At 38.7% G+C, this 15,211-nt stretch overlaps 2 protein-coding genes across 3 annotated transcripts; one reads left to right on the top strand and one right to left on the bottom strand.

Annotated features, from left to right (window-relative positions):
* Nucleotides 1–992: 992 nt before the first annotated feature.
* On the bottom strand, nt 993–4,177 carry LOC136679088 (stromal cell-derived factor 2-like protein 1). Its single transcript, XM_066657372.1, has 3 exons — nt 3,880–4,177; nt 3,233–3,429; nt 993–2,170 (listed from the first exon to the last, which is right to left on the bottom strand). The coding sequence occupies exons 1-3, from the start codon at nt 4,055–4,057 to the stop codon at nt 1,892–1,894; spliced, it is 654 nt and encodes a 217-aa protein (XP_066513469.1). The 5' UTR covers nt 4,058–4,177; the 3' UTR covers nt 993–1,891.
* Nucleotides 4,178–7,141: 2,964 nt separating this feature from the next.
* On the top strand, nt 7,142–15,110 carry LOC136678765 (carbohydrate deacetylase-like). Of its 2 annotated transcripts, XM_066656896.1 has the most exons (6): nt 7,142–7,253; nt 7,776–7,951; nt 8,700–8,856; nt 11,742–11,841; nt 11,988–12,165; nt 13,325–15,110. In XM_066656896.1, exons 2-6 carry the CDS (start codon nt 7,788–7,790, stop codon nt 13,659–13,661), a joined length of 936 nt encoding a protein of 311 aa, XP_066512993.1. In that variant the 5' UTR covers nt 7,142–7,253; nt 7,776–7,787; the 3' UTR covers nt 13,662–15,110. The 2 variants fall into 2 exon arrangements, with proteins under 2 accessions (XP_066512993.1, XP_066512994.1); XM_066656897.1 differs by having other exon boundaries at nt 7,192–7,951; nt 12,113–12,165; nt 13,325–13,460.
* The last annotated feature ends 101 nt before the right edge of the window (nt 15,111–15,211 follow it).

Raw genomic sequence — 15,211 nt, forward strand, 5'->3', positions numbered from 1 at the left:
TCTGGAGATTGGGCTAGGCATGATAGGGTCTTGATCTGGTGGTCCCTCATCTACACTTTGACTGTCCTGACTGTGTGACATGGAGCACTGTCCTGTTGAAAAAGCCAATCATCAGAGTTGGGGAACATTGTCAGAGCAGAAGGAAGCAAGTTTTCTTCCAGCAGTTTTATAAGTGGCTTGATTCATATGTCCGTCACAAAGACAAATCTGCCCAATTCCAGCCTTGCTGAAACACCCCAAGATCATCACCGATCCAGCAGCAAATTTCACAATGAGGTTTTTAGGCCTCTCCAGGTCTCTAACCATTACATTGCCAGGTGTTGGACAAATCCAAAAATTGCACTCATCAGAGAAGATGACCTTACTCCAGTCCTCTAAAGTCCAATCCTTTTGGTCTATCACAAACTTCAATCTGGCTCTTCTTTGCTTTTTGTTGACAAAGAGCTTTTTTCTAGCTATGTACGACTTCAGCCCTGCCTCCAGAAGCCTGGTTTGAACTGTCCTCAATGTGCAGTTCACACCAGCTGCCCCATGTCATTCTTTTTCGACCTCTGCCAGTCTGTAGCTTTGTTATCCCATGTGTTTGCTACTTGACCTTGTTCTTATGAACTGCATTTTTCAACAGATTTTTCAAGATGGAAGCAACCTGATGCTCACTGTATCCCTGTGCTAGTAAAGCTACAATTGAACCCTTCTTTTCCTCAGTAAGATCCTTCCTTTTCAATGCTTTTGGCATCATCTGTAGTTGTATTTTGACTACACTTATTTTTGGGTAGTTTTAGCATGGCTTTTCCCATCCAGCTATTACTATTTCAAATGAATAGTGATGACAGCAGCAGTAGTTTTTATGCTGTTACTCATTAGAACAGGATTCTGTTCAGGTGATCACCTAATCAGCATTCTAAAAAGTAGAATCAAGTGCATCTGTGAAGGCATTCAACAAACATTTGATAATATATACACATGGGGGGTGTTCAATAAGTCTTCAGCATTGAAATAATTGACTACTCCTGCAAGTAATTTTATTATGTTTCTAGGCAGTCACACATTCTGTGCGTCCCCATATGTTCCCAGTCTGCTGTACAGATTAGCTGCATAAGTAAGTTTTTGTGCAATATAGAATTGTAATTTAAAAATAAAACATTCAGGCTCTACATTGTAATTGTTGTGCAGTGTTAAAAATGACATTTGTAAATTAATATAAAAAAAATAAAAAAATAATATATCATCATTAAGATATCAGCATTTTAAAAACTCATGTGTATATTTGTATACAGTATTACACTGTACAGACCAAATTGCACATGCTTTTGCACTTTTTCCTTAATTGAACTCATAATGAACGCAGTGGCAAATTCTTATCACCTACCATTTTCAAACCACTTAATATTTAGGGTATTTTTATTTTTATACCTAATTTAAAATATTGATAGTAAACTATTGCCAAACTTTATTTAACAGACAACTTTATCTCCTTTCATGTGCTCATAATTGCATGTTTCTTAAACAACAACGGATGAATTCTGTTACAGCATAATCTTCAATAAACCTTCAAAACAGCCAGTGGTGCTACTGCAGTGTCACAGATAAATTTAAGAAAAAAGGAAAAAAAAAACAAAAACACAAAAACTCAGTTATTTTATCTTTAACTATATTTACAAAAAATAAACAAAAACTCCAATCATTCAGGTCAAGTATTAAGCAAAAGTAATTAAATCAATTCATAATTTTAAAACGACAGGTAAGTACCATGCAATAGCCATGGAACACAACAAAATGAGACATAACCCAGGAAACAAACTTGCCGATGACATAAAAATGAAACTAAAAAAGTGAGTGAAAAATTGATGGATCTTCATTGGCTGGGTGTTAAATAGTGCACTATGGGCTTTTAAAGCTCATCATGATGAAGGGGTTCGTTGCTGGGTTGGATGAAAACTCCCTCCATCACTTTCCAGTAGTTGTGCGGATTGGGTGAAGGCATTCCGTGGACCTCTCGCTGGCCTCTGATTGGATGGCCATACTGCTCTCCAGTTACACTTAAGAACACGCCTGTGCCGAGATGCTTGATCCGAATGGCATCATCACGTTCCCAGTATGTGCCACTACACTGCACTGTCCACACATCCAAATCATCCCCCTCTCCATTTTCTCCAAATGCACTGACCTCCTGCACACAAAAACAGTGTTTTAAGAGTTTAAAGTCACAACACACAGTGACTGAAAACAAGATAGTCCAGGAAGCTACTTGCTTACCAAACAAAGATTTAAAATAAAAAAAAGCACATAAGTGATCTTAAAATGTTTTAAGAAAATATGGGACTTTACTGTTCTTTAAATAACCATAAACACAACAGGTTTTCCACCACAGAGAACAAGAATTTAACCATTTAAAATATTATCCCTAGTCTTACATTACAAATATATCACTAAATATATTTTTGCAGTGGCAACAGGGCAAGCAAAGAAGCCCAGGCATATCTCCTTTTTGCAGCTTCCACCAGCCCCTCCTGGGGTGTCCCAAGGCGTTGCCAGGCCAGCAGAGAGACATAATTCCTCCAGCATGTCCTGGGTCTACCCTGGGGCCTCTTTCCAGTTAGCCATGCCTGGTATACCTCCAGTGGGAGGCATCTTTATCAGATGCCCAAACCATGTCAACTTGCTCCTCTCAATTTGATGGAGCTGTGGTTCTACTCAGAGCTTCACCCTAATCACCAAGCTCCATAACCAACTACAGAGAGTATACCCAGCAAAACATTGAAGAAAACTCATTTTAACTGCTTGTATCCACATTCTTTTGATCATTACCCAGGGTTCATGACCGTAGTTGAGGGTGAGGACAGAGATTTGCTTTAAGGCTCAGGTCTCTCTTCACCACAACATTACTGTATAGGGACTGCATTCCTGCAGGTACAGCACCTAATCTATGGTCAATCTCACAATCCCTCTTCCCATCCCTGTACTCAAGGCATTTGAGCTCCTTCAACAGGGGTACATTCTCACCCCTTAACTAAAGGGTATAAATAAATATATAAATAAGGAGATTAATAATTGTTTAAAATATTTTTCAAATTCTAATACAAAATTTTAAACTTAATTAATCCTCACACTAATGTATAATATACAAACAAAATTAATTATGGACTGTATTAATCACTATATTATAAGGTTAATTACCATAACCAATGATTGCTTTAAAGTTATGGAGAGACCAAATAGACAATCAAATGACCTGATTGTTGGACAGGGGAGAGCTGAAGTGGTGAGTGTGGAGATTACGTCCAGTTTTCATATGAGTGAAACGGATGGCTTGGCCACACTTAATTGGCACTCCTCGCTGGCAGGTTTCATTTGGTTTTCCACGAATTCGCCAGTAACTGTTGGCATCATCTGCTGAATCCACACCTGTGACTGACTGCTGCCCACTTCCTGAGAAATAGGGTTACAATACATTACAAATGAAATATTGTATTTATTTATAAGTATAAGTATATAAGTATATCTATTTCAAAACAGAAGAGCACAAACTCCTCCCTCTCGCTTCCTTCTTGATTCTAATGATGGATGAGCCTAAAGCACAACGCAAAACGAGTTGTGCTATGTTAATATTTATTTATTTACTTTTTTTGTCGAGCACGCACTCTACATTAATTCTGCATTAAGTTAAAATCTTCTGACCAATAGGACATGATTTAAACATTTATGGGCTCATTCAAGAGAGGAAACACAACACTGTAATACAATAATTGGCTGCCATTTGCTCTGCGGCCAACAGCTGCTCCAACACAGGTTTCCTGTGAGATGAAAACTAGCCACTGCCGAGGGTAAATGTGTATTAAAAAGATAATTTAGTAGCTGGCATGGACAGATGAGTTTTACCTGAGCCGTATTTCACATCGTGTGAGTGCAGTCTGACGTTGTGTCGTGTGTTAAGCAGCTTCACTAGAGATCCACATGTCACAAAACTGGAATCCGGATCACGGCCCTGACACAAAACAAACACCACACTCAACACAACAATGTCTAAATACACGCGGAGAATCTTCAGCGGCTCCATACCGAGACCTGGGTTTATTTCTACATAACACAGAAACAGAGGGACAGTTAGAGTAAGATACAGGCAGTGAACGCCGCATTCACACCACGGACCAATCCCGTCACGACAAGTCCGAAAACAAGGAAGCAGCGCGCGCACACACGGAGCTCAGCCATTGGTTGAGGATGTGGTGACGACATAATGGTTGCGTTCCAAACCAAAATTAGCATCCTTTACACGTTTTATCACAATTACTTAACGCTTTAAATTATTTTGATATCTTATTCACAACTGTTACAACATACGTCACCACATGCGATCTGGTCAATGATTGAACACCAAATTATCGAAACAAACAAGTAAATCAACAACCTGTGCTGAACACCAGAAATAACAAATAATGTTATTGCTTGAAAATATATTACAAACGTGATTTCTAGAAACAAATATGGGTTATGGGTTTAATTAAATATTGAAAGGGAGTTCCAAGTAAGTCACTCAGGGTATTTTGTTTTTATATTTTTCATTTAAAAAAACAAACAAACACAGAACCATAACATAATATCCATTATTCTAGGTGTTAAAAAAAGGTCAGGACCCCATAAGACCACCACAGAGCAGGTATGATTTGGTTGGCGGATCATTCTCAGAGCTGCAGTGACACTGATATGGTGGTGGTGTAATGTGTGTTGTTCTGGTATGAGTGGATCAGACACAGCGGTGCTGTTCAAGTTTTTAAATTCCTGTGTCACTGCTGGACTTGGAATAGTCCACCGACCAAAAATAGATGAATGACAACCACAGATTGTGCTGCAACAAATTAGCTACTGACTTTACATCTACAATGTAGACCAAGAAGGTAGGAGTGTTTAATAGAGTGGAAAATACTGTGACTACTGTGTCTGATCCATTTTAACATATCTGTAACTTGATCACATTAACTACAAATTTGCAATATTACACATATTACATAGTTACATAAAAAACTGTAAGTGGCATCTTCCATCATCCAGCATGGTGTGGCACTGGTAGAGTCGCTGTTGCACAGCTCTGGGGTGCTAAGCCAATACAATAGGTGTGTCTATCAGAGTGGACAGTGATTGGACACAGAGTAAAAAAAAAAGTGTATATGGGGTGTCGCAGCAGGTAGTGTCGAAGTCACACAGCTCTAGGGACCTGGAGGTTGTGGGTTCGATTCCCGCTCTGAGTGACTGTTTGTGAGGAGTTTGATGTGTTCTCCCCGTGGGTTTCCTCCCACAGTCCAAAACACACGTTGGTAGGTGGATTGGCGACTCAAAAGTGTCTGTAGGTGTGAGTGTGTGTGTTGCTCTGTGAAGGACTGGCGCCCCCTCCAGGGTGTATTCCCGCCTTGCGCCCAATGATCCCAGGTAGTCTCTGGACCCACTGCGACCCTGAACTGGATAAGCGGTTACAGATAATGAATGAATGACGTGTATATGTTTTAAAGGGTTTGCAATTTTCTTTTTTTTCCAGTATGCATTTCATTCATTTTTTAGTAAATACATTTTTCTGGTTAATGTAATTAAGGATATTTAGGTAGGTCTTATTTGGCTTTTCATCCATTTTGTATCATATATCATATTTGCATATAAACCAGTTCCTTCCTAAATCTGGTGTTTCTGTGTGTGCTTAAAGCAGTGGTTCAGACTACCTCAGATAAAGGGTAATTTCCATGCCCAACCTGTACCATATTGCCCCGAAAAATTGTAATAAATACACATGCAAGTTTACAATTTTCATATTTATTTAAGTAACATCAACTTGTATCTCTAAATCAGTAGCTTAACATTGTAACACCAGATACAATATTAACATCAATGTTCAAAAATACAGAAAATTGGCCTATTAATTAAACTGTTCTTCAGTCTGTCACTTTTCAATCTGTGCAAATCTGAGTAAGCGTTATAGGCAAAACAGAAAGGCATTAAATAAAGACAGACTCATTAATAAAGAAATGCTCATTTCTTCAGATTCCTTGCGCCCCACTTGCAATACCTACACACCCCACTAGGGGAGCGCGCCACACTTTGAGAAACACTGGTTTAAGTAACATTTTGAAGTAAATTAGCTATAGTACATAAACTGAGTTAGTTAACAAACGGCGCTCAGCAGGATGATATTGTTACTGTGAACAGAATATTTTGTTATCATCAAAACATTGTCTTTGTTCATTGATCCAACCCAGTAGCTTTACAATGAGAGAGAGAGAGAGAGAGAGAGAGAGTATAGTTATTCTGAAGTTATTCTGAATAACTTCAGAGAAAAACGGTCACAGACTAACCCTAGCCAGAAATTGAAAGGTAGTAAAATTCCATAATGTGTAATTTCTTTGTGGTCCTGTATGTATGTAGTGTTATCCACGTTTAATCAAACTTATTCAAACAGTATTCAGTATTAGCTCAGATATTAATAAACGTTGTTAACAAAAACATCTTATTAGGAATTTATTATTATTAGAATAAATAAATAAATTAGCTGCAAAATGAGCAGAGTGAACTAAAACAAATAGTGCAAGTGCTGCACCAAAAGAACACAGTGAAATTAAACACCTGGTAAAATCAATAGAACAAAATACAGATGACAAATATGGAAGTAGTCTGCCAAAATAAAATGCAGATTACTGCCTTTGCACATGGGAAGCGAAGAAAAAATAAGTTATTAATACTCGGAACTAAGACATTCATATTAAAGTTTGTTTTTTGTTTATAAGTTTTTTATTGTAGTTGTTGTATTGTGTCATGGATACCCACAATATTCAGGACAACAAGCAGGGAGCAGCCAAGAAAAATTGAAAACACCCAAAGACCAAATTAGAGAATGAATTAATTGATGAATGTGACGGGTCTCATTAGAAAAATATATTTCCATATCGAACCAGCAGGGGGGGAGAGAAAGGAAGTAGCAGCCGTCCAGCTCTCTGAGGAGTGTCCGGGCGGCATTTTTGTTTCCCCACCCGTATTCAGATTAAACTTACCATTCCGCCGTATGATTGGCTGGTGGAATCCCCGCCCCCTGTTTTTACCAATCCTTGGTTACGACTCTAATATAGTTTGAAGGATTAACCTATCGTAGCACGCATGGGCTGGGCGTCCCAAATACAGGCAGACACACGACAGTCACAGCAGAAGAGAAGAGGACATAGCCGCTATAGTGAAACCCGTTCGGCACCAATGGCACTTATCTTACTGTAAAATGGGTGAGTGATTATCGCATCGTTGATCTGTACCCACAGGCCACCGTGGCATAGCGTAGTCTGAGGGGGCAAAGCAAGGCGAGGAGGAGATGACACAAAGCGGTTTCCTAGTTATAAATAGCTACAAAACGAATCAGTGACCTGTTCGTATGTTGATAAAGTGATGCTACTCTTCGAATGAATCATTCTAAAAGCTTAGAAGGTGCAGTTTATTGAAACACATGGAAAAGGTCCACTACCATCTGACAGTTGTAATGTGAGAGCCAGTCAGGATATGTAGGTTTAACATCCTATTGATCATGCTGTTGTTACGTTGTCATTTATCTCAGTTAACCACGTGACTGTAATGTACAGCTCATAAGGCAATGTTTCGACACGTTAAAGTCATCAGCTTGAAGCAATTCTCCATCGTGACTCGGCGTTAAAGGAAGCGACGGGTTCGACCTGTAACGTCACGCAGTTTTATGACCGTAATGTAATCGCTTATACCTTCCTGGAAAACTTGGAGTCTGTGTCGTTGAGCAGCGCTGGGTGAAGATGCCTCAGCCCAGGGTGAAGCTGGTGGTGACGGGAGATGATTTCGGATACTGTGAGCGGAGGAACCGGGGGATTGTGGACTGCTTCCAGAGCGGAGGGATCTCCAACGTGTCTCTGCTCGTCAACGCCGTCTCAGCCGAGCATGCAGCTGAACTGGCCAAGAGGTGAGGGTCTGAGAGGGGGGTGGGGTTCTTATCCAAAAACAGAGTGAATACACTGCTATACTAAAACACTGACCCAGAGAAAGTAAACATTGGACCTTCTCATCCAGCACCTCAGCGTAAGAACCCCTCCCCCCCACCATACACACACGCAAACGCACACACACATACACACGTACACGTCTGTGACTGAAATTTCTGTGGAACTTCATGATTTTCCTATACAAACATTGCTCAAACTTAATCAGGTCACAAGTTCCACTTGTGTGAACCTGTTATGAGCTGGTGTGATCTCGGTGTGAAACTGTTAATGAGAATAATTTGAGTCAAATATACAAGATGTGGAATAGTACAAACATGTCCAAAATGTGGTAGTCCCATGGCTGAAATTGGGAGCTCTTAATAAAGATAAAGATAAATAAAGATAAATAACAATTGCTAGACTCCTGGTCCCTATTCTCCAGTTCTGCTGAAGACTAGACCAGCAGATTATTACAGTGTCCTGAGTAACGATCACAAGGATGGGATTTTAATGGATTTGTCAATTTCAGGTTATTTTCCAGTGATAATATACAGTATTTGGTTATACTGAAGTGAATTTGTGAAGAATACTTTGTCAATTACAGTTCTATTCAGTCATTTATATACACCCTCATACAGTCTACTCATGGTTACTTTTGATATGCGCCTCTTTACAACATTAAAAAAAAATAGTCCAGTTACTCTTCTGTTCTGTTCTTTCGATCCTTAGGCATCATATTCCCATAGGACTCCATGCAAACCTCTCTGAGGGTGCGCCCGTGTGCCAGGAGCTGAGGAGATCCACACTCCTCAACAAAGATGGCTTCTTTTACGGCAAAATGGGCTTCAGGGAAGTTCTACAGAGTGGCCAGATGAACATGGCAGAGGTATGCATTACGTGGTAGAGGCTGGGCATATACTGACACACTTCACACACAAAGACTCACTCTTTTGTAATAGAACAGAAAAGATTACACAAAATGTTGTGCTTTTCAGAGGATAGTAAATTTTGAAGGGTTATTTACTTAGCTATGACAGCAGCAGATAAATATTACAATAGACCTGAATGTTTACACAGATCAAGTCAAATAAAGTTCAAACAACTTTAATGACTTTCAAATAGAGGTGATATAGTTCTTGTTCCAGTAACACTGGCTATGACTTTCCTATTTGCAGTTGACTTTCCTATTTCCTATTACAGTAACTCCCCATTGGCACTATTTATTAAAGATGAGTATAAGAGGTTATTACACATTCAGATTTTGTTAACTTAGTCTCACATTGAAAAAATGAAAAAGTCCAACTCTCCTTTGAAGTAAGTTTACCCTGAGGACGTAATCCTTCATTAAAACAGAGCTTAACAAACACCCTGAATTTAAAACTTTGCCATTAAATCAGCACTTAGTCTGAACATCTTATAAGGCTGGTGAATACAGAGCAAGAAATTTTCAACCCGTCCTATTTACAATATCTCTCCAGATTGTCCAGGCTCTTAGTGCTCTGTTGTGCACACTCCTCTTTAGCTCACGCCTCAGATTTTCATTGGGTGTACTAGCCATGGCAGATCTTGATTTCATTCATTTATTGTCTGTAACCGCTTATCTAGTTCAGTGGGTCTGGAGCCTCCCCAGAATCACTGAGCACAAGGCAGAGCACACACTGGAGTGGGTGCCAGTCCATTGCAGGCAGACACACACTCTCACAGTCACTCACACACCCTCACCTACAGACATTTCTGAGTAGCCAGTTCACCTTGTAACATGTGTTTTTGAAGGAAACCAGAGCACCTGGAGAAAACTCACGCAGACACACTAAATTCCTTACAGACAGTCACTCGAAGTGGGGCTTGAACCCACAAGCCCAGGACAATACCTGTTGTACCATCGTGCCACCTGATTTTCTTTCATTCATTCATTTTCTGTAACCGCTTATGAAGTTCAGGGTCACGGTGGGTGCGGAGCCTACCCAGAACCATTGGGCGAAAGGAAGGAACACACCCTCAAGGGGGTGCCAGTCCTTCACAGGACGACACACATGCACACATTCACTCACCCCTATGGACACTTTTGAGTAGCCAATCCACCTACCAATGTGTTTTTGGACCGTGGGAGGAAACTGGAGCACCTGAAGAACACACCAAACTCCTCAAAGACAGTCACTTGATCCCACAACCCCAGAACAATGCCTGTTGTGCCATTGTGCCAGCTGATTTTGTTTTCAATAAATTAGTTTGGAGTTGATTCTGACATATATTTTTAATCATTGATCTGCTGAAAGATCCAGAAATTACATATTTTTAGTCTCTTGGCAGAGGCATACAGATTTTGACTTAAAATGTCCTTGCATTGTATGGAGTCCTCAAGCCATGTACACTGAAGTGTTTGCCTGGGCCTTTGGGGGTAAAACAGCCCCACAAACTCACGTTTCATTTAATCCGACCATTAAACACAGTTCCCATAGGGTTTAACAAAACCCCAAGTGGTTACATTTGAGATTAGATGACAGCAAAGCTTTTGAATGACTCTTTCAGCATAGAGGTGTTTTTAATGTTACTTTTGGAGATTTGGTGACCTCACCATGGTAATTCTTGCTTTAATTCTCCAACAGTGATCTTTGGGGATTTTTTACCTTTCTCAATATCCTCCTCACTATGGGGACAAAATATACTTGGGTGTCAGTGTCACATCATATTTACAGTGCAAGTCTTTTCAGCCTAAGATGATAATGATGATTATTATTCTTATTTGAAATTATTTATCTTCTTAATAACAATGGTGTCTGTATAAAATATGTAATTACAATAAATACAAAAACATACATTATATATATATAAAATATATATATATATATATAAAATTTTCTAAAAAGTGAATTGTGAGCTAGTGTGAAGAAGAAAGCTAGTTTGTTTCCAGATTGTCTGGATTTGTTAAATCACCAGCACACTTGATTTAACACAGTGAGGCGTTTATTAACCAGTAAAACTAGGAATTGGACAACAATGTAAAATAATATTAGACTGCCACGTGGAGAGATTTGAAACACAGAGAACATCACTACTTACTGTAATAATCCTATTTGTTTTATGCTAATTAGGGTTTCCTTGTTTGTGTTTTTGAGAAAATGAACTCTTAACTGATTAGATAGCTTTCAAATAGCTTTTTAAATTCCATTTGCCTAAAACTTCTGCACTGTACTGTATGTATCCCAGTGAAATACGAAAAAACATGGATTACTGTTTAAATTATCTGCTTTAGTTATCCTGATCAACTTAAAGTAAAATAGAAAACTGAAAAAATACTTCAGTTAAAATTTACTTGTAATATTTTATGGGTACTAATCATTGCAAACAATTATTTCTTGGTGAGATATATTTTTTTCCTCCAGTTACATTTTTTCAGTGTGATATTCCATCCATCCATTATCTGTAAGCACCTACCTGGAATCATTGGGCGCAAGGCGGGAATACACCCTGGAGGGGGTGCCAGTTCTTCATAGGGCAACACACACACACATTCACTCACACCTACGGTCACTTTTGAGTCACCAATCAACCCACCAACGTGTCTTTTTTGGACTTTGGGAAGAAACCGGAGCACCCGGTTATGTAAATGTAGTAAACTATCTTTATTTTGACAATGGTGTTATTGACCAGAGTGTTTATTTGGAGCATTTGCTGAAAATACGTTTCAGGTTTAGAAAGTCAAGTAAAATGTTGAAACATTCTTTCATGTTTCCTCAAATTCTGCTAGAACAGGTTTTCTCTGATTGACAGGTGGAGGCAGAGCTTAGGGCTCAGGTTAAGCGTTTCTGTGAGCTCACTGGTCACCTGCCAAGTCACATGGATGGCCATCAGCATGTGCACATCTTGCCAGGTAACAACAGGAACCAAGGAGCATGTGAAAAGCATCTGATATAGCTAATATCTTTTTTATTTTTCCTTTTTTTTCAGATATAAATTGCAGTTGTATTACTTAAGATGTAATTTTAGTGTTGGATGTTGTGTCTGGTTTGTTTCCAGAGGTGCGTGAAGTGTTTGCACAGGTTCTTTCTGACTTTGGAATCACTTACACACGTGTCCCAGTGGAGCCTGGTCTGCATTCTTGTACGTTTCTACCTCCTCATCTCAGAGACTTCTACTTGCAGGTCGAGAAGGATGCCCTCCAGTCAATTGAGGTCTTCCATCGGCATGGAATCAGGTATTTTAGCCCTCAGTAATGCATACTACTTGTTTTTATTATGTAAGTAGTTTAAAATGTCATTGTTCTGAAATGCTCAAAAACAGGTTTTGGAGTTAGCCTTAAATTAAGAAACCAGGAAAGGCCTACTTTATTCTGAAAAAGGATATATTATACCTAGAAATATTGCTGACCTCTCTGCTTGTGAACTCATTATACACATGGAAAATGTAGGATTTGGTCTAAGAAGTCAACCTTTAAATCATTTATGGAACATTTATTTTGTGTTTTCTGTGCTTCTAGCTTATATCAAAATGACATTGTCACACTGCATTCTAAATGATTGGAATTGCATGGATGCACATTTAGAGAGTGTGATTGACAAACTGGGCTTCATGCCTTCCACAGCAGTCTCAAACTTCAAAATATATGACTCAGTTGATGGGAATGGAGTTGATTAGTTCTTGTTAAATGGAAAACAGTGGCAAACATTCTTCTATACCAGCTTTTTTGAAAATGTGTTGCAAGCACCATATCTGAAATAGGTCTAATTTTGCAAAAATGAGGAGGATAACTTTGTGTAAAACTTCAGATATGATGTTATACTTTCAGTCCATTGCAGGTTAAACAGAAAACAGTTTTTTCATATACTGGCTCAACATTTTTGTAACTGAGGTTGGTAAAATAGCAACAACTGTCAGTCAAGGACAAAAATCCATAAAGGTGTTTAATCTGTACAAATGTAAAATGACCCTTAATAATATGTTAGCACCATGATTATCTGCATTCATATGTAATTAGTGAAACTCCTAGATATATGAATTATATAGTGTTAGTCATAGTGTAAACTGTTTTGCTGAAGAAATGGCTGAAACTGAAAAGGAAAAGTAGGGAAATGACATTGCATTTGCAGAACCTAGCCACTTAAAAAAGAAAAAGTGCCTTGAAAATTACAAATGAATGCTGTTTCTAATCCTGAATGGCAACAATCAATGAAACCATTTCAGAAGTGTCATTTGAAAATCTTCTGAAGATTTACATACAGGATAAACCTTTTTTCATGCATATATTTCTAGAGGTTTTTAACCTGTTTATCTATATCATAATTACAGTTCTGATGCCAGAGAACACACAGCAGGTAAACTGTTATTAAAGTAATTGTTGTTGTTTGCCTTTACAGATGGCCAGATGTGTATTTGGGCCTCAGCACTATGGGGATGAATATGTCTCTCACCAACCTCAAAAGAGCCCTGGGCTTTGCTCTGGAGGCTCGGACATCCATAGCAGTGCAGCCTGATGACCTGGGTGCCTCGGATTCATATCGGCCAGTTTCTGTGGAACTGATGGTGCATCCTGGGTATCCAAGTCATCCTCTTCAGGGTGGCTGTGGAGAAGGGCCAGATAACTTCTCTCAGTCCTCAGATCGGCTCCATGAGCTTAACACCCTGAGGGATCCGGAGCTGCTCAGCTACTATAAGCAGCAGGGAATCCTTCTATGTGCCTTCAATGACTTTTAAACACTTACAGGCCACTCGACGGGGACCTCAGGTGCTGAGAGTCTCAAGGGGGCTCAGAAGACATGGAATGTAACACCTGATTAAACTAATGAGCTTTTCACCCAATCCCCAAGGGATAAATTACTAACACAGTCAGGTGCTGCAACACATGGGTAAGAGAAGGTAATGGAGATGTTTATATCCTCCTGCGTTAAAGTGAAGTGTTGTTTCTGTGCTTGGTTCCTACTTGGATCAGCATGAGGATTGCAATACCACATGTAAAGAGATGATGATGATTAGAGACAACACACACATTGTTCACTGTGACAGGTGTCCTAAAATGAAGGAGTTTTTAGCTAACTGCCTTAGTAGGAAAAAAATACAAAACACTCCAAATACTACAAATTACTGGAAAATTGTAGGACATTTTAACCAAACGGGGCCATTTTCAGTAGGTGGAACTGTCCAAGTTTTTTTTTATTGTGTTGCACATGAAGATTTCAGTGTCTGAGCATGTAGCAATGTACTATTTTTAAATATATTGTATATTTTTATTACATATATTGTAACAAATGTATTTATATTTTAGGTGTAATATTATTTTAATTAAAATCATGAAACATTTTATTCCACACAAGTGTTTGATATCTTTGTCTAAATATCGGAGCACTTCCGTAGTCTGAGCTGAGACTAATATTGCAAACTGTTTTAAACAACTATAATTACTGCACCTGAGTCAGACAAATCACCATATGATTCTAATGCAACAGCTTGTGACCTGTGAAGCCTTTAAATGGATAAAGAGGGACAGTGTGCTTCCATAAGCTTCACAAAACAAACCTGTTCACAACACTCACACACACTAAATGTTGGTACCACATTGTTTTCCAACAATCTGTATGATTTTTAAGTTTGCATTAATAAAGCTGGATGAACCCATGCTTCCAGAGCACTGTTACACTAAAAATATTTTACAGATCTGATTTGATCAGATTTTTGGATGGAAGAGTTTTGTTCACTATAATGGAATTTTAGAATGCTCATGAACCAGACAAAAACGTTTCCCAGAAAAATATTAGATTTCATGTATTGTTGAGGCCGGATGTGTATTCAAAACTGAAGTAGCCAACAAGGAATGGTGATAAAAAAAAATCTCTTCTCAATAATTTTAAAAGTTAAAAATGTATTGTGACACCACCAGTGGTGAAGACCAACACCAAATCCTTTCACATTAAAACACAAAAAAATGAGTACATCCAAGACTGGTTCCTGGACATGTATTAAACTTAGACTACTGTTCACAGTTGATGAGGAATAACCAGTGAAATGGTTTTTAATCTAGGCTTAATCTGATTTTGTTAAAACAACCCTAATGTGATAGTGATGTAACTAAAAACTGTGATCCTGGGAGAATAGATTCCTCCACCACTTCTGATATACATCAGCTTCCTTTCAGGTTTAGATGTTGAGTAAGAAATTATTCAAACCTGCCTCCTCAGATCCTCTTTATAATCTGACGTTTATGGTCTGAAATTCATCAGTCTCCAAAATGCTGCCACCATTTTTACATG

Source organism: Hoplias malabaricus, chromosome Y (assembly GCF_029633855.1).
Source record: "Hoplias malabaricus isolate fHopMal1 chromosome Y, fHopMal1.hap1, whole genome shotgun sequence".
Classification (NCBI taxonomy): domain Eukaryota; kingdom Metazoa; phylum Chordata; class Actinopteri; order Characiformes; family Erythrinidae; genus Hoplias; species Hoplias malabaricus.